This window comes from Capsicum annuum, chromosome 9 (genome assembly GCF_002878395.1).
Source record: "Capsicum annuum cultivar UCD-10X-F1 chromosome 9, UCD10Xv1.1, whole genome shotgun sequence".
Classification (NCBI taxonomy): Eukaryota; Viridiplantae; Streptophyta; class Magnoliopsida; order Solanales; family Solanaceae; genus Capsicum; species Capsicum annuum.
This window is the reverse complement of record NC_061119.1, coordinates 202,811,930-202,832,476: the sequence shown is the minus strand read 5'-3', so window position 1 is coordinate 202,832,476 and position 20,547 is coordinate 202,811,930. Positions and strand designations below refer to the sequence as shown.

The 20,547-nt window shown below is 39.6% G+C and overlaps 1 protein-coding gene across 1 annotated transcript in view; it reads right to left on the bottom strand.

The window, feature by feature from the left end:
• The window catches only part of LOC107854085 (ATP-dependent DNA helicase RecQ), a 45,962-nt gene extending 26,052 nt beyond the window's left edge, over positions 1 to 19,910 (bottom strand). Inside the window, exons 1-12 of the mRNA XM_047396432.1 lie at positions 19,659 to 19,910; positions 19,341 to 19,453; positions 19,175 to 19,250; positions 18,952 to 19,094; positions 18,317 to 18,403; positions 9,723 to 9,806; positions 8,662 to 8,869; positions 7,803 to 7,888; positions 7,393 to 7,624; positions 7,174 to 7,297; positions 2,896 to 3,032; positions 1,975 to 2,083 (exon numbers count right to left, since the gene is read on the bottom strand). Of these exons, the coding sequence (XP_047252388.1) occupies positions 1,975 to 2,083; positions 2,896 to 3,032; positions 7,174 to 7,297; positions 7,393 to 7,624; positions 7,803 to 7,888; positions 8,662 to 8,869; positions 9,723 to 9,806; positions 18,317 to 18,403; positions 18,952 to 19,094; positions 19,175 to 19,250; positions 19,341 to 19,453; positions 19,659 to 19,688 (1,429 nt within the window). The 5' untranslated portion in view covers positions 19,689 to 19,910. The remainder of the gene's footprint in view (positions 1 to 1,974; positions 2,084 to 2,895; positions 3,033 to 7,173; positions 7,298 to 7,392; positions 7,625 to 7,802; positions 7,889 to 8,661; positions 8,870 to 9,722; positions 9,807 to 18,316; positions 18,404 to 18,951; positions 19,095 to 19,174; positions 19,251 to 19,340; positions 19,454 to 19,658) is intronic.
• Positions 19,911 to 20,547: the final 637 nt, after the last annotated feature.

The window sequence follows — 20,547 nt, the reverse complement described above, 5'->3', positions numbered from 1 at the left end:
TCTTTCCATATTGTCCACCATATACATGTTGGGACAATCTTCCATCTCTCCTTCTTTTCTATAGTATTTCCCACTCTGATCCAACACGTTAAAACACTTTCAGTGTTCCTTGGTTTTACCCTAGTAATCTTCCTGATGAATATCCTCCAAAGCTGATCTGCCCAATTACAATTTAAAAAGAGATAATTAACTGTCTCTGCTTATTCCCCACATAAATTGCATCTAGAACATAGTTGGAAACCCCTTTTCTTCATATTTTCTTGTGTTAGCACTGTTACCTTAGCCAACAATCAGGAGAAACAGTTGACTTTGTAAGGGATTTTGACCCTCCATATCATCTTCCATGGTCAGAGTTCTCCTGTTTGTGAGATAATGTGATCTTTGTATGCAGAGTTTACACTGAAAACCCCTTTACTGTCAATCTTCCATACTGCTATGTCTTCTTCCCCCATTCGATTGTTAAACGGTTCCATAGTATTGTAGAAACCACCTATCCTCTCCATCTCCCAATCATTTAAATTTCTTCTAAGCTGCAAATTCCATTCCTGTCCAAGCCACATTTCAGATACAGTGGCCTGTTGCTGTAGGCTTAGGATGTGAATGTCTGGGTAAAGTTGTTTCAGGGGCATCTGATCTATCCATTTGTCCTCCAAAAATGATACTTTCAGACCATTCCCTACTTTGAAACTAATCCTGGATAAGACTAGTGGCCAAAGATACCTAATGGATCTCCAAACGAGGAAGGAACAAAATCTAGTGCAATGCAGAATATCTTGTTAAGGCAGAGTAACTTGTAAATTATGGGGAAAAAATTTGAGATTAATTAAAAAAGGACAACCTGGTGCACTAAAGCTCCCGTTATAAGCAGGGTCCGGGAAAGAGCCCCACCACAATTTGAGATTAATCCGATGAAAAATATAATTTAGTTGAACTTCATACTGAATCGAGTTTCGTATTTCATAAGTGGACCAAAGAACATTAAAACTGACCGAAAAAATATGATACACAGATATTGTAATGAAGCTTGTAAAGTCAAATAATAAGCTTGAGAATGCATTCACAAGTTCACAAACTAATTACCTATGTAGAGAGCTTGTTACATATGACATGTATGAACCACTTTAGGGGAGAGTATAAGATAGTTAAATAGAGATAGTTACATATTAATACAACAACAACAAACCTATTGTATTCCCACATAGTGGGGTCTGGGGGGTAAGATGTACGCAGTCCATACCACTACTTCAGGAGAAGTAGAAAGGCTGTTTCCGATAGACCCCCGACTCAAGACAATAGAGATAGTTACATATTAATACAATATAATATTCTATATGAAAGTGATACACATCGGACAAATGTAAGTACACACATCATAAAGAGCACCAATAAAAGCCCCAAGATTTTGGTCTATTGGTAAACGCGCAGGTGTGAGTTAGACGCATATCATCGGTTGAAACATTATCACAAGCAAAAGCCCAAGTGAAGAAGGGTAGAAGCGCGGGCTCATTATCCATTGCGGGACCTGGGGGATTTTCGGTTATCAAAGAGAGAACCCATAAGAAAATTCAGGTGTAAGGCATGTCTTCCGCATTCTCGCAAATGTCTCTTTTCTTCTTGATAACCGAGAAATCCCTGAGGATAAACTGGTGTATGGTCAGAACTCGATAGATAATGGATCCGCCTCTACCATTCTCTACTTATACCACCCTTTTGCCTGCAACAAGATTCGAACTCATCACGTGAGTCTTACTAACATAAGCATCAGTTGCGCTCTTACCACTAGACCAAAGCCCTGGGGGTTCGCAAATTTCTCTTTTTTCTAACAAATTTATCCCATGTGTCGGGTAACGCTATGGATTTTGTTGATTCCAGATGCTTTATCCTCTTTCTTCTCTACAGTTCAGATATCTGAGATAAGGAAACTATGAAGGTATATCAATTATATAAAAGCATGACTGTGTTGCTCTTACATACCATGTGAAATCAATTGGTAAGCCAGTCCCTTCCACCAATTTGCAGATAACTCTTTCCCAAGACCATGAAATGGAAGCTTGTCAAACTGAGCATCAACAATTTTCTTGGACTGTCATCAGAAGGGGTTAGTACAAGGAGCTTAACTAAGGATGAACCGATAATTCTACAGACAACTGTCAAACTTCCAACAATGTGTAATAAGGATTTATATTTGTCAAAATGAACATGCTGACACAAGTTCAGTACCTGACCTTTAACAAAGGGGTACCGAGCTTCCTTACACACCTTAAAACAAAAAGTCCAACTCATCTTAATTTAGCCTACACAGATATCAACCGGAAACATTTACACTAAAAGGAAAATTACTCCTTTTGTGAGTTGGTATTATTTGAAATTAGAAGATTCAAAAACTTGGAAGCAAATCTCCACATAAAGATAATGACATTGCATCCCATTTTGTCCGGCTTACTTTCCATTTTAACTGTGTCAGCTCTAAATTAAATGGACCCCTTTTGTTTAACTACTTTTTTTGGCCGGTGTGGGAGAGCAGAGTGAGGATACACTGCAGTTAAAGGATGCAAGCTATCTTCTCTACCGGGGGCTTTCAATTAATTCTCCAGTTTACAAGAATTCAAATCAATGTTGTTAATACTTGATTAATATGTCACTGATTTGGCATCATTATTCTTTTTTAATGGAAAAAACATTTTCTGTAAATGTTTTTTAAATCTCAACTTTACAAATGCCAATACAATTACAATTTTTTTGACATTATAACCAAATATAAGATCCATTAATGTCTTCCACTCAAAAATAGGTCTTACAATTGGGAAGACAGTATTCAAGAATTCAGCTCCTAATTAAACAATTAAGTCGAATTTCAATTATATTCTCTATTTAAGGATTTCAATGAGAGCTTACTCGAGATCCACGAAGAATGCCTATGGGTAGATTCAAGCCCCAACGGCCTCCACATGACTGAATACAGGACATTAGAAGAAATGCTTCTCTGGACAAGTCCTTTTCCTTCATTGAGCTAGTGCAAATATCACAGTTTCCTGGAAACAAGAAACAATATTTAGATTCATATCACTCTCTTTAAGCAATTGTTCGTACCTCATACCCAAGTTTAGAAACCCAGAATGTTTACAACCAGTATATTCAAAAAGTTCATAGCACTACCCACCAGAACATTTCAAAACACATCCTATTGTATCATCCATTTCTTGTTCTTCTCTAAAGTGGGTCGGGGATTATACAATGTAGTAGACGCAAACACCAATGTCATGCAACAATGCTCTGTTCCTCAAAAATGTGAATTCAGACAAATAAAATCTGTTTCCTAGAAGCTTTGCAGTCTAAGGTGACACGAACATTGAACTCTTTTATAAGATCCCAATAACATACATAGGACATCCTCCTCCTTTTCTCTGAGGTAATAATTTTTATTAATGTTAAGCAAAAACATGCTTGTATACAAGTATATCAAAAGAAACTATGAAAAGGGATAGTTTTCTAAAAAAAATGACACTCAATCTTCTATACATAAAGTCTTGTGGCTGCACCAAAACGATATAAGTAATAAGATATTACTTCCTAAGAAAACAAAGTTCATCTTTATACCACCAAAACTTTTCCTATTTCGTTCCCTCCACACCACCCACATAAGAACTAGTGGCACAAACTTCCATGACCTACTTTTTCTCCAACTACCATAGCTCCAAACTGGCTATTACCTCTTTCACTGTGCCTGGCATCATCCAAAATATACCAAACCATAAGAGAATTTTCCACCATAGTCTCGATGTAACTGAACAATAAATGAGTACAAGGTCGCCATTTTCACCAGAACCCTTGCAAATATAGAACCTGACATAAGTAACTCTCTCTTCCTCAAATTCTCAGCTTTCACGATCATCTATCTAACTGCTAATCAAGTAAAAAAAAACAAAACCTTTTCGGTAGCTTCAGAATTCAAATCTACTTATATGGATAGTCCACCTCGTCCCTATACAAACAACAACAACAGCAACAAACCCAGTGTATTCCCACCAAGTGGGGTCTGGGGAGGGTAAAATGTACGCAGTCCATACCGCTACCTCCGAGGAAGTAGAGAGGTTGTTTCCGATAGACCCCCGGCTCAAGAAAAAGAATAGTTAGCAAGGTCAAAGTAATGCATGAAAACAGGATTGGTGGCATAACCGAAATGAGAAATAAGGACTAACAAAAATAGAAATACGAGAGACATGAAAATAAGAGTAATATGAAAATAAGAAATAAGAAAGGACACCCACCTAGTAATAGTATACACTAGTAGCTCCTACCCTAACTACAAGATACAACCCACCCCGCACTAGCCTTCTACCCTTATCCGCGACATCCACACCTTCCTATCTAGGGTCACGTCCTTAGTAAGCTATAACAGCTCCATGTCATGTCTAATCACCTCACTCCAGTATTTCTTCGGCCTACCTCTACTCCTCCTGAAACCATCCTCGAAAAGTACCATTGACCTAGTATTGAGCTCGTGAGATGATTTTAAGCTAGGAGATAGCCTTTTCATTAAATCTTCACCCGTTGCTAGCACTGAAACAAAAGATTTGCATTGATTGGTCATGGCTTAAATGGCCCCTTTGTTCAAACCTGTTCATGGTCAGTCTTTCATTATTTAACCTTACCAAACAAAGTGGATTAGTGAAATCGTCTATATTCCTCCTTCAAACCATTCCACTAACCCAAGGGCATATAGGTCCTTTCCTCTCCTCCCTTCTCTTTCTAGTTGTGAGAAATATAGGAGAAAAATATTATTAAATTGTTGTCACTACATTATTACATTGAGGCACTATTTATAAACACTACATTTCAATCCTTTTCCTAATAGGACACTACATTACAATCTTTTTCCAAGAGAATTTTATATGTTATTCCTATTCCTACTCATATTTTAACACTCCTCCTCAAGCTGGTGCATAAAAGACATATGTACCAAGCTTGTTATGGATGTAATTAATACGAGGATCGGCAAGGAACTTGGTGAATATATCTGCAAGAAAACTGATAAGGACTGCTCTTGACGTATAGGAGACCTCAATTAAAAAGGATCAAATTGAAAAAGTGATCCAAAAAGTAATAAACATCACCGGAAAGTCGTCGCTGGAAAATTGCCAAAAATTAGTATAAAATATATAGGTCATCTCAAAATCAAGAGACGAGTAGAGCTTGAACAAGAAAGTCACCGAAGAACTGGCTGGAACATGCTCACACGCTGGATTATTAGAATTGGTGGCTGAAAAGTGGTCACAATGTGAGAAAAAATTATATGGGTAAGGCAGAATGATGGCACGACCCTATTGAGAAAGAGAATTATATGGGTACGGTCAAAATGATGGCACGCCCCTACTGAGAAATAGAAATTATATGGGTAGGGTTGGAATGACAGCACGCCCCTACTGAGAAATAAAAATTATATGGATAGGGTCGGAATGACAGCACGACCCTAGTGAAAAAGAGAAATTATATGGGAATGGTCAAAATGAAGGCACGACCCTAGTGAAAAAGAAGAATGATATGGGTAAGGTCAGAATGATAGCACGACCCTACGCAAATTAGATCTGAGGAGTCACCGTAAAGAAGCATGGAACAACAGAAATCAGATCTGAGAAGTCATCAGAAAGACACACGGTGCTATGCAACTCAGATATGAGATAGTCCAAAAAGATGCATACAGTACTACGCAAATTAAATATGAGTAGTCCGGAGAGATGCATGGCGCTATGCAAATCTGATATGAGAAAATAGTCACCAGAAAGATACACGGTGACCCAACTTTTGCTAACATAATAGTAGGCCAGACGGGCATCATATATGGATTATAGCCACCTGCCGGCAGCGGAAACTCTTTGATTCTTTACCAAGTTCGTGGAAGCTTTGATACCATGTGAGAAATATATCATTGAATTATTGTCACTACATTATTACATTGAGGCGCTATTTATAGACACTATATTCCAATCTTTTTCCTAATAGGACACTACATCACAATCCTTTTCCAAATAAAATTCTATATGTTATTCCTATTCCTACTCATATTCTAACACTACTCTTGAACAAATTTGAACCCCTCCACATCCAACATGTTGATTTTAGCCATTTACGGCCACTTCACCATTTTTCTCAACTGGAAACTTTTGTCCCCAAACACCTAGGTCTTTTTACCTCCTCCCCACTCTCTTTTCTCCTCTCACTCCTTTTACACTCTCCTACGCCAGAATTGCAACATAATTATAGTGTTACCCAGATCTTTAAATTAAAATCTACCCTTTCCATGACCAAACACTAGAATCTTCTCTCCACCCCCCATCCCCCCACCCTCTTTCTAACATACACCTTTACTCTACCATTATCCACTAGATTACAGTAAATATCAATGAAACCTCCACATATATTCCCAACCTTTTGAACAACTCATAACAGTAATCTCACACATGTCGGAATTCCGACAACATTTATGACCATGATATCTTTATCTCCATCTTTCCAATTAGATAGTTATCTCACATCCATCACACTCACCCAGAACACGCATAACTTCCGCCTCACAAGCAAATTTAAACAAAAATATGTCGCCCCCCATAGCCGACACTTTCAACCCTGATGACCCTTTGCAACAATAAAGATGAAGAGAGATGAAGAGAAAACCAATTTGGGAATTAGGGATTTTGAATAATTAAATTGGGGAAAGTAAAGGATAAGGCGGTGAGTAGAAAAAAGAAAGAGTAGTGGATTCCACGTGGCGACAATTCGGTGGATGATCTCGTCTTCTTCTCAAAAGTCCCAATCAAACAGGTCCAAAGATACTCCGTCCTTGCCAGTAATTCCTTGATAGTTTGAAAATAGGTTCAAACTCATTGTCCACTCTCCTGCATTCCCCCCTCTAAAGACAGTCATCTTATCTAGAGTTTCTTTGTATGAATGAATGTTTAGTCTTCCTCCCTCTAGAGAGAACTAGGAGTCTCTCTCGAGCCATTTTTTCGCTTCTCTCGAACTTTCATGTACAAGACAAATGTCACAAACGGATAACTACTCTAGATCTTTTGTTGGTAACCAATAATAATGGCACTAAATTTAAATCAAACAGAAACATCTTGGAAAGATAAGACAGACAATCCCAGGACAAAAGAGATTCGATAGAGATCATACCACAATCATCATGGGCATACTCATCTGCAAAGTAATCCAACAAATATTTTCTTCTACAAGTTGATAGCATGCAGTAATGTTGTGCAGCAGAAAATGCTTCTATAATAGCTTTTCTTTGAGATGCCTGGCCATAAGTCATAAGTATATCAAGATGTATAATAGAAGTAATGACATATGCAAGATATGGTCCATTTTGAACCAGGATTAAGAGTAACGTACTGAACGAGCTTCTGCAGAGTAGAAATCAGCTTTTGCAAAGTCACTTCTCGTGTAGTAAAGCCAGCAAGCTGAAGGAACACCATCTCTGCCGCATCGTCCACTTTCCTGGTAGTAAGACTCTAGACTCTTTGGGCAGCCATAGTGTATCACATACCTTATGTTAGGTTTATCTATACCCATGCCAAAAGCAACAGTTGCAACCATCACATAGAATTCATCTCTGATAAACGACCTGCAATAAGAAATGTAGCCTATACTTCAACCATGACCAAATGCTAACGACTCCAGAAAAACAAATAAGAATAGATAAAGAAGGCAGATAAATTGGTTTCTGCGATAGACTTGGGAAGGCCAATTAATCGCTCATACTAGCTTCAAAAGCAAAAGAGCCGAATGAAGAATGCTGAAACCTGTGCGCCTCCTCACGTGCTTTATTAGCCATTTGACCATGGTAGATTCCAGCTTTGATTCCTGCCTCAAGAAGTGATTTGAAGATCTACAAAAACCATGATAATGGTATCATAAGACAAGTCATTAGGTCATACCAGCATTGAGTCACTAGTAAAGCATCATGCGCTGTTATGATATCATGAGAACAGCAACACATCCATCGACATGACACTATTATGCAACAAGAAGGATCAAGAGTCTGTTGAAATCATGAACTCTATCAGAACCCAGCAGACTAACACATCGAGAAACAGAACAAAGAAAAGAGGGAACTACTAGGAGGAGAAAAAAGTTCAGTGTTTTCTCAACTGACACAAACTGTAAGTGCCGAGTAAGCGAAACTTCATGCATCTAACCGCAGACCTTGGAAAAGGAAGATAATGAAGTAGAAGGCACAAAGACTAATACTTTTGTTGAGAACATAATTAATAAAAGTGTGCTCTCTAACACCTTAAGCTTTTAGATGAGATGGTCACACACTTCAACATGGTATCAGAGCAGGCAGAGCTCCTGGGATCAAATCTCACCGCTACCCATTATTAAGAAAAAAAATTTCCACGTGCTTGACCCATGGGAAAAAAATCAGACCCGCGCATGAGGGAGCGTGTTGAGAATATAATTAATAAAAGTGTGCTCTCTCTAACAGCTTAAACTTTTACATGAGATGGTCACACACTTCAACAACTTTCAACATTTCTACTCATTAAAAGGTGTAATCAAAGAACATCCACTGGTAACATATCATACTAGAATGCTAAGAATGTCCCAAGTTGGAAAAACAGAAATCATCGTTCTATCATGGCGGAGATGAAATGTGACCTCTTCAGTGTCTCTAACAGTTGTACAATATACTATTGTTGAATTTGCATTATCTACATATTTGGAGATCTCCTCCACCAGCTGATCAACAAATAGAGAACTACGACTAAAAGATTTGACTCCGTAGAAAAGATTTTTGCGATCAAATGAGCCAATAGCAACATGATGGTTTTTCATCAGCAAGGAGTTCATAATGTCACTCCGAACCCTGAAAATTAAGAAAAGAAATGATTATTCATCCAAAGCTTCTAACATCTATATAAAGAGAAGAAAAACCAAGACATACAAATTGGTGTGTCAGCTTATATATACAGGTCCAACAAAGCTATAGTGCAAGTTCAATTTTTTTATTACCCAGTAAATGACTTCTCATGCTATGAGAGACGCGAATAATTCTTGACAGGGATTAGAAGTTGCGAGTAGATTAGCCAAAAGCATAGATAGCATAAACCTGACCCAACTTAACTCACAACAGAAGCCCACTACAACAAGAATGCTTGTAATTAGGACTATTAGTTAAGAGACAGCAAAGGTTAAGACAATACTATAGACTGTTAGATACAAGAGAAAGGAGGTAAAGTGATATGATTAAGGCTGATATCTCGGATTAAATCTAGCTGACAGTTGAGCTTGGATAAAAATGTTCCTTCTATTACTGGGAAACAACCAATTCATTTTAATAAGCTTCCCTAGAGTACAGTTGTAGATAACATGGAATACTGGAGACTCAATCAAACAGTAAAAAAGGGCAGTCTGGTGCACTAAAGCTCCCACTATGCGCAGGGTCTGGGGAAGGGCCCCACCAAAAGGGTGATTAAAATATAAAATAGTGTTTGGTAGAAGTCGACTGAGTGGCCAGATACTAACAAGCAGCAAGGAAACAAAATTATGAGATGGAATAAGATTTCAAGGAAAGAAACTACATCCAGTAAGATCCTGTGCACCATGTTTTTGAAGCAGAACATGGCCCCAAAATTAAAAGAAAAGAAGAAATTGGAGAAGCTAAGGCGAAGAAAAGTAAAAGAAAAACAGTTACAGAAAAGAACTTGAAAAGTATTTACTTTTCTGTAGCAGTTGCTGTCAAGCCAACAAATGGAACATTGAAAAGAACATTACGCAGCTTGTCCAACTGTTTATACTCAACCCTGCAAAGGAGAAAAGTAAGTTTGTTGAAACAATAGGTAAAATCGTAAAAGGGCAAAGAAATATTACTTAAGGTAGAAGTAGGTTAATACTGAAAGAGAGAACTAAAATGTCCAAGCTATATAGAATTCGAAGAACAAAGACACAATGAAGAACCATTCCCTATAAGGCAGAAGTAGACTCGCACTATAAGAAAGAACAAAAATATCTTGATGGAAAAATGTTACAGATTCACTATCAATAACATCTTTAGTTTTCATGCTGTAATAAATAATATTTATCTGAAGAAACCCAAGCTAGAGCTCCATGAACCAAAGATGAAATATGTTACACTTCTAAATCTACTTCAATGCACTTCAAGGAATTTAGGTCCACTGATCAGTGCAAAGTTATAACCTTAACCACAATGAATGTTGCTTGCACCCTCAGACAGTTGTGTCGTTTCAAGTTTCCGATCTTATACAACCACATATCCGTCTTAACATTCATTTTCGCGATATTCAAAATGTGGACGTGCTGGGTCTTAAAAGGTTCAACATTTACCACCACATACATTGTTGGTCTCAAAACTATTTTATACCGGGTGTTCAAAGGTTCAACGTTTACTGCCACATAACATTGTTGGTCTCAAAACCATTCTATAGGACTTGTCTTGCAGTAAGGTATCTTTTTCAAACAGTAAAGAGAATTTCATTAAGCAACAGCACTAGGATGTGAAAAACAAAAGTGACATTCTACCTAACAGTGAAAGGAACCAATAAAATCTATCAGTCTTCAGCTTACTCCTTCATACAACATAAAAATATAGCTAGCCCTGATCTTCAGCATGGAGTTAGCACTTCTTTCAAAACACCTCCGGTTTCGTTTTCCCCCCATTGTCCATCAAAAATCATAGACAGATGGTGCTCCATATTATCTTTCCAAGCTTTACCCCAGCCTTTTTAGCCTTGGAAATCTATCAGTTCTCTTTCTCAAAAGAAAAGCTATTTGTTTGTTCTGGTGTTGTTCCAAGGCATTGTCCAAGTCATCCCCAGTATGTTCAGGAAAAAGAACCACAATCGTCTTGCTGTACTTCTTCAGTCTCCTCCACATAGATGCCGTCAATTTTGCAGTTGGACTCCTCTCTTCTGGAGGTTCTCTTGAGACAAGCAAGGCCTGATGTGACACCATCCAAGAGAAACAAGTCGCTTTCCAAAGGCATTTCGGATTTCCAAGTCGTTTCAAGTTTCTGGGCAGCCTTGAGTCTATCCCGAATCACCTTCACCTTTTCCATAACTTGACGAACCAAATCCGGACCAAACAAATCAGCATCACTGAGCTCAAACCAACTAATAGGAGATCTAGACCTCCTACCATACGCCTCAAAAAAAGCCATACCAATACTCTTATGATAGCTATTGTTGTAAGCAAACTCTACCAAAGGTAGATGCTCCACCCAACTGCCACCATAATCAATCACACAGGCTAGAAGCATATCTTCCAATGTCTGAATAGTTCTTTCCGCCCGCCCATCCGACTGCGGTTGGAAAGCCGTACTCAAACTCACCTTAGTCCCCAACCCTTTTTGGGAAGACTGCCAGAAGTGGGACGTAAACTGCGTAACGCGATCGGAAATAATCGAAACAGGCACCCCATGCAGTTTCACAATCTCTAGAAGATAAAGTTTCGCATAATCCTCCGCCAAAAATCTAGTCCGCATAGGCAAGAAACGCGCAGACTTCATCATCCTATCCACGATGACCCAAATCGAATCAAATTAGTTCCGAGACCGAGGAAGACCGGTAACGAAATCCATATTGATCTCCTCCTATTTCCATTCAGGCAACTTAATTTCTTGATACAACCCACCAGGCCTCATGTGCTCAAACTTAACTTGTTGACACACCATGCACTTGGACACAAAATCAACCACGTCCCGCTTCATGCTATTCCACCAATAGATCTCCTTGAGATCATGGTACATCTTAGTAAAACCAGGATGGACAACATAGCGTGACTCGTGCGCCTCAGCCAAGATCCTTTGCCGCAAACTGTCTACATCAAGAACACACAAACTCTCTTGGTACCGCAAAGTACCATCGCCACTAATCTCAAAATCCGTCACCTTTTGCCCACCAACACTACCTTTGATTTTCATCAAGGCAGGATCCAACACTTGCTTCTCCTTAATCTCCACACCAAGAGACGATCTAACCACTTCTTGCACCATCATACCACCATCCTTGGAGTCTAAGAGACGAACCCCAAGATTTGCCAAGCGGTGAATATCCTTCACCAACTCTCACTTTCCTTTTTCCACATGAGCCAAACTACCTATGGACAACCTGCTAAGAGCATCAGCAACCACGTTAGCTTTACCTGGGTGGTAGTGAAGACTCATATCATAGTCCTTGAGAAGCCCAAGCCATCTTCGCTGCCTGAGATTAAGATCTTTTTGTGCGAACACATACTACAAACTCTTGTGATCAGAAAAGATATCCACATGGACCCCATACAAATAATGCCGCCATATCTTCAAAGCAAACATAACGGTCAACAACTCCAAATCATGAGTAGGATAGTTCCTCTCATGCACCTTCAACTGCTTAGAAACATAGGCTATCACCTTCCCATGTTGCATCAACACGGAACCAAGACCAACCCGAGATGCATCACAATAAACCACGAACCCATCATTGCCTTCCGGCAAAGTCAAAACTGGAGCCGAAGTCAACTTATCCTTCAACGTCTCAAAACTTCCCTCACACGCATCCGACCGAGAAAACTTAACCTTCTTTTGAGTTAACTTAGTCAAAAGAGCAGCAATCGACGAGAAACTCTCCACAAACCGCCTATAATACCCGGCTAAACCCAAGAAGCTCCGAATATCAGATGGAGTTGTAGGTCTAGGCCCCTTCTTCACCACAGCCACTCTCTGCAGATCCACCATGATCCCTTCACAATGATATGACCCAAGAAAGTCACAGCATTCAACCAAAACTCACACTTAGAGAACCTAGCAAACAACTGTTGTTCCCTTAAGGTCTGAAACACCACACAGAAATGATTAGCATAATCCACCTCACTCTTCGAATACACCAGGATATCATCAATAAACACAATGACGAAGAGATCCAAATACTGCCGAAACACCCTATTCATCAGTTCCATAAACGCTGCCGGGGCATTTTTCAATCCAAATGACATCACCAAAAACTCATAATGCCCATACCGAGTGCGAAAAGCCGTCTTAGGGATATCTTCCTCCCTAATCTTCAACTGATGGTACCCAGACCGAAGATCTATCTTAGAGAAGAACTTCGTACCTTGCAATTGGTCAAACAGATCATCTATCTGTGGGAGAGAATATTAGTTCTTGACTGTTACCTTATTCAACTGCCTGTAGTCGATGCACATACGAAGAGAACCATCCTTCTTGCGCACGAACAACACTAGTGCACCCCATAGGGAAACACTAGGACGAATAAACCCTTTGTCTAGAAGATCCTTAATTTGCTCCTTGAGTTCCCTTAACTCAGCCAGAGCCATTCTATACGGAGGAATAGAAATTGGACAAGTGTCCAAAAGTAAATCAATACCAAACTCTATTTCCCTATCTGGAGGAACACCAGGAAGATCATCCGGAAAAACCTCTGGAAACTCATTAACCATAGGGACCGAAGACAAAGAAGGACTTTTCGAATTAGAATCTTTAACCAGGACCAAGTGACAAAGACAGCCCTTAGAGATTAACCTCCGAGCTCTAAGATAAGAAATAAACTTCCCCCTAGGCGCTAAGGAACAACCTTCCCATTCTATTTCCGGCTCACCAGGGAACCTAAAAATGACACGACGGGTTCGACAATCCAAATTTGCATAACAAGAATGCAACCTATCCATGCCCAAGATTACATCGAAATCTACCAGACCCAACTCAAACAGATCCGCCAAAGTCTGTCTCCCACTCATAGATACCACACACCCCCTATAGACCCGTTCAGCAAAGACCAGATCTCCTACCGGGGTAGAAACAGAAAACGGATCCGAAATAATCTCCGAATCGAAACCAAAAGACATAGTTACATAAGGAGTCACGTAGTAAAAGGTAGAACCTGGATCAAGCAAACAATATACGTCAAAAGAGAAAAGTTGTAACGTACTAGTAACAACATCAGGCGATGCCTCGAATTCTTGACGGAACGCCAAAGCATACAACCTGTTCCGGCCAACACTGGAACAAAGAGCAGTAACAGAAGCAGATGGCACACCACCGGGTGTACGAACAGAAGATGAAGCCATCGGAATCTTATTTGCCCCCGTATCAATCTTGTTAGACGAACAATCCCTGAGCCGATGGCCTACTTGGCCACACTTGAAGCACTTATCCCTGCCTTTCTCATAGAATCCCCGATGAGGACGACTGCAAAACCGATAAGGAGGACAACGAAGAAACAGTCTGACCTCCGCTTACCTGAGACTAGGCTCCCTGTGCCCGAGAACTGTCACCACCATGATGATGCCTGTTGCCGGACTGCTTGGGGTAAGGAGCACTGCCAGTAGAGAAGGAACCAAAACTCCCCCACTTTTATCTCTATCACCTTGAGATTAGACACCTCCCTGATCAGAAAACCTGCCCCATTACCCTGCCTGTCTCCAATTCTGCCTGCCTTCTTTTCTCATCCTCAACTTGCTACATATGAACAGTCAGCCTCAACATGTCCATATCCCTCAAGAGCAAAGCAATTTTGCTCTCCAAAATCAGATCTTTGGTCAACCTAGAAGCGAACTTCCTCATTCTCGACCTCATATCAGCCATCAAATCAAGAGAATACCTCGACAACTGATGGAACTTCAAAGCATACTCTTTCACAGACATTCTCCTTTGCCTAAGGTTCACAAACTCCTCTATCTTATCTTCCCTCAACTCTTGAGGAAAGAACCGATCCATGAAGGCATCAGAAAAGGCCTCCCACAAACCATCCTCTTCTACTTCGCCCTTATCTTTGTCCCGCTCCTCATACCACAGATAAGCAACCTCTTTGAGCTGATAAGCTGCAAAGTTTACTCATTCCACATTAATAGCCCTCATTACCCGATAAATCTTTTTCATCTCATCAAGAAAGCCCTGTGGGTCTTCCTCCACCTTCACTCCCGTAAAAGTCGGAGGACCCATCTTCATAAACTTTCCAAGCCTAGCGGCCTAGCAGATACAACGCTAGTCGTACCCCGCTCGGCTTGAGCAACAACCAGTTAGCCAATAGCATACATAGACTAACGAAACTCCGCATTCGTCACATTGCCCTGAGGGACCTAAGGAGCAGTAGGAGGAATAAAAGAAACTCCGGTACAATCAGGAATAGGACCATGAGATCGAAGATGCACTCCAAACGTAGGAGGTACCCCTTCAGCATTATCCCCACATGGGACAGAAGAATTTCCTTGTGTTCCAGATCTAGGAGGCATGATCTGAAAGATGAACAAACAAGGATTAGAGGAGATTCTAGGACTGAGAAGTCAGGCTTGAAAAAAGAATACCAAGAAAGTGAAACATTCCTAAATGTCTTGCAGCCTCTCCCTTATGAGTGTGGCGTGCTTCACACCCCTAAAAGAGACTCTACTCGACACAACTTGGTAAACTCACAATTGACCATGAACCTATGCTCTGATACCAATTTGACGCAGCCCGGACTGGGTCCTTGTCATAATGGGCATCCCAAGTCCACCTACGACAGGGGACCACCCCCTTAACCCAACCCAACCACCTTATACAGCTTTAGATAAGCTAAATTTCGAGCATATAACAAGATTGCGCAATGCTCTCATGAAGACTCTGGGATAGGGTCACAACCATGACCGACCCAACCAAGTCTAACCACACCAAACCAACCATCCATACCATACCAACCAAAGAGAATATCAAACATAATAGTATAATCAAACCCAAAATGTAATACGACGGAACAGTGAGAAATTATGTCTGACAATGCCAGCCTCCCAGCTTATTCCAATGCCAAGGTCAACACCAATATCGATCCCGCACATTCCAACCCCCAGAAGTACCACAAAGCCTCTATCCAAACGAATACAAATATCTAGCTAGGACATGCCCCCAACCATGGCCAAAACCAATATCCAGAAAAAAAGTAAAATGTCTAAGAATATCAAATATGAAATGATGCCTTCCGAAAGGATGGAAGCTCACCACTTCAATCCAATAAGTTGTCCCCAAATCAAGTACTATGAAGGAGGATTCGAACATCCGGTTCCTGCATAGCGTGGGTATACAGCCGCCAGTAGACGGGTTAGTGGGTAAACACTAGCATAAAACTCGAGATAAGGATAAAGTAATGTTAGTTATCAAATCCAAGTGAAAACCATTCAATGTGCACAACCATACATATATATAAGTGCTGGAAAAAGGGACCGGGTTTAGCATGCCATTTAAAATCTTAACCTAGGTTGTGTAGCTTAGCCATCTTACCACCCACGGGCCATATGGGTTCAGCTCCCCTATTGAAAGGGTCCCGGTGCGTGTAGCCGCACGACCAGGCAATAACCCTGGTATGACTAGTACATCCCTCCAATATAAATGTGACACTCGCACGTGGCCATCGAAGACCCCTCATATCGACAAATATGAGTTTCCGATTTTGATCCCCCGAGATTGCCACCTTCCATGGCTTAGCTTACACTTTCCGGCATTAATGCCTAATTAAAACCAAGTCCAAACAATTCAATTATCCATTTATTAACCAAGGCTATTCAATAAACCAATGGTATCATCATAAGCCAATCCATTAAGATTAAGGGGACTCTCGATGCCCGTTCCGTTTACCATATTAACCTCTTGGAAGACTACCATGTTCTCCACAAGCATAACCCATTAGCCTTTAACCTTTGTAAACCATTTAAAAACAATTAGGGTTCCATGCATAAGCCGAAAACAAGCGAGAGTTCCATTTAAAATAAGTCAATGCAATGAACATATTTTTATAAGCATTTAATCAAACACCTTGGGGGCATACATTACCAAAACCAAATTCCATTACCATTAAACCATTACCATGCAATTCCATTATCCAAAACCATCATTAATGCATAGAAAGCATAGTTAAAACCATAAGAAATCATAACCAAGCCTTTAACATCAAAACTCCCAAATCAATAGTTAAAAATCAAAACCATGCAATTGTAAAACCATGAAATCAACCATAGAACAATGCCTTTAATTGAAATCACAAGTAGGGAAGAGAATCTTGTCTTAAACCAAGAAGATTGATGGAAGAATTCACCAAGACAAGCCCCAAAGAAATCCTTTAGTTGAAACCCTAGCTCTTTGCCCAAAAGCTCTTGAGAGAATTATGATATGTTTAGGAAGAGATTCTAAGTGTTTAAGAATAAAATAATAGGGTAAATAACCTCCTAAGTGTATTAGAAGTCGTGGGTCCTTATTAGGGTAAGTAGGGAAATATCCAAAATACCCCCACTTAAATCCCATAAAAACCCAATACAGGGTTACGAATGACCTCCTTACGAGTCATAACCTAGCTTATGATTGATACCCACCCAATCGTAACCAAGCCTCAACCATGGATAAGACACTGTCTAGTATACGACTTATCCAACCAAGTCGTAACCTCAGAATACGATTCGTACCCATGATCCATATCCCTGGCAGAATGGAACACCAGGAGGATCAAACACTGTCCACCTTACGAGTCACCTATACGACTCATACCTTAAGTCATATCCATTCCAGTGTCCAAAACCATCCCACCAACTAACGCTGGACAGCTTACGATAGGACTTTACCATACCCCAGCTTACGGCTCGTACCATGAGTCGTAATAGGTCCGAAGAACAAGATTCCAGGAAATTTTCTAAGGGTCCAAACCTGGGATGCTTCACTTAGTCTTTAACCAGTTGTATGTAGTAACTCCCTATTTCACAAAGTGGTAAGTTTTCACTTTGTCAGGTATCTTTTCTTCGCATAGCGCTCCACCAACACTGCTGCAATTTAAGTAATCTAATTTCAATTCTGGGTATTACAACTTCATTCTTCATCTATCATTCAGTTCTCCTGTCAAACTGAGTCTACGTGTTAGCATTGTCTACATTTAAGTACTGTAATCGCATCCTATCTCACTTCAACTTCATTTCTAGGGAACTATACTTCCAGTATTAAGAATTATTTCTACTTCTCATAAAATCATTGTACTCTAGAGTGGTTCTCCATATGGAAAGAATTAAATGAACCTCTAACCAAGAAACAAAACTGGGTTTATCTACCATGTTTCCCATTTATTAGCTAGGAAAAATTGTACAGCTCAGAAAATATAATCGTCTTGAGCTTTATTTATCTTCAGCCACTGCTATTAGTATATCTGAACTAGGAATTTTTTGAAGCAGCAAAATCATACACGGGCAAGATACACAAAGAATATCGTTACTAAAATCGACGCCATTTGGACCAAAGAATCCATGAAAAATTCAAATTGCCAAAATTTTAGGCTAATGTGGTAGAGGGTCTAACCTGAAATCATGACCCCATTCTGAGATGCAGTGTGCTTCATCAACAGCCAAGAGACACATCCCTGCTTTCAACAATCTTGACCAGAAACTGCAGCACATTTTGCAAAAGGCAAGGATAGAACTTATTCATATTTAAAGACGCTAAACCCACTGGGAAAAGCATCTTAAAGATTCTTAACTTGAAAAGCATCATTATTTCTAGGTAAAAACCTCGGTAAGTGAATGACATAAAACAATAAAAGCAACAACAGCAAAATAGTTACAATAATAGTCAGTGGAAACGTAAACTAACTGTTTACTGGAAAAAGTTCCAGTGGTTTTCCACATGACCCAAATAGGGTCATCTACGACTGAAGTAAGAAACATGCAACAGGTGAACGCAAAATTGAAGGCATCCATCAAAATATTGGGGCATAAAAAGTTATACACAAAAATCCTCTTGCCCACAACTTGATATGAAAACTCACACTTGGAGTAGTAGAAAAATCATTTATGTTAATGAATTTCTTCAGCAATATATTAGCTGAACCACTGGATATTTGGCAATGCTACAGAAGTAATAAGAGTAAATAAGTATCTTCCTTAGGTATTCAAGGAGCTTTCTCACTTAGAGATACACATTTCCAGATTAATCACCTGTTAGGAAGCGCACAAGCCTTTTCTGGAGTCATATACAGAATATCATAGTGACCCAACTCAGCATTCGACTGCACCCCACGATCAGTCTGAGCACTTGAAAGATAGTCAGCTTTAATTCCCCTCTGTTTCAATGCCATCACCTACACCAGGACATAGTATTTTCAGAACATGATTTTTATGCTACGAGCAAACCACATAGCATACAAAGTTTTATTTTAACCTGATCTTGCATCAAAGAGATGAGAGGACTTATAACCACAGCAGTCTTTCCGGTTATCAGTGGGGGAACCTGATAGCTTAAACCAACAATTCAAAGAAAAAGGTTCAGCGCATGTGTGTATGTGTATAGTGTGTTTAAATATTGACAAAAAAAGGTTGAAGCTTACCACAATGATTTGCCACTGCCTGTGGCCATTATTACCAGACAGTCTTTTCCATCTAAAATCTTCTCTATGATTTCCTTCTGATAAGGTCGAAACTCAGTGTACCCAAAATATTTCTAGGAAACGAAATTCCATCAAATATCACTCCCATACAAAGAAGGTCAGAAATAGAATTTTAAAAAAAAAAAAATCTAAAAAGTAACACGTGTTGTGGGTTGAACAACAAAACTTCAAATGGAACTTTAAGCTTAAATCAGGAAATCAAAGATAGGTTAATGAAGGGAAGGGGAAAATAGACGAAAGATGAGAAATTAGAGAAACCTTGAGAGTAGACTTCATTTCTATCATCATCGGAGGGCACGGGGGAGGGAAGAGGGGGCTGAAGAGGAGCGAATCGTCGTGACTCGTGAACTCACTCTGAGTTTTTACTTTACGGCTAACTTTGAATTTTTTGGTATCTGGGATTTGGGCCCTTCTCTTTTCGCGCCATTTTTTGAGCAATTATGGGACCAATCTAGTCTTAATCCTGTGTTTGGATGGTGATTTGTGTGGTCTGCTATGGTTATTGATAGAAACGTGTTTGTTTTGATTGTTTATGATTTAATTTTATGGTTTGACAATTATGAAAATTTCATGTCATGTAATCATTAATTTGATGATATCCATAATTTGCTTATTTTTCTTAATTATGCACTTAATATTATATAATTTTATTTTACTTTATATTATTTAACTTCACCTTATTTCTGACCCCCACTCCATCAACCTTGCCCCCTCTCCCTACCTTGAGCCGACCCCACGTCCACTAAACCCTCCACCCCACCAGCCTTGCTCCCCGCCCCTACCTTAACTTGACCCCAATCCAACCAAACCCCCACCCCAATTTTCTTTAATTTATTATTTTAAAATATTTCAAAAACTTGCTCTCCCTCGACTCTCACTCCCAATCCACCACTCACCACCTACTAACCTTCCTCCTTCACCAATTTCTTTTTTATTTTTTAAAATTTTCAAAAAAAAAATCTTACACCACCTCCAGCCCCTACCCACCCCTCCCCCCCCAACCAAAAAAAGAAATAATTTTTTAAATTAATATTAAAAAAGAAATAGAATTTTTTTTTACCCCTACCCCTATCCCTTATACCGACCCCCCTACTCCACTACCCCCACCCCTAAAATATTTTTAAAAAAAATAATTATTTTTCTCACC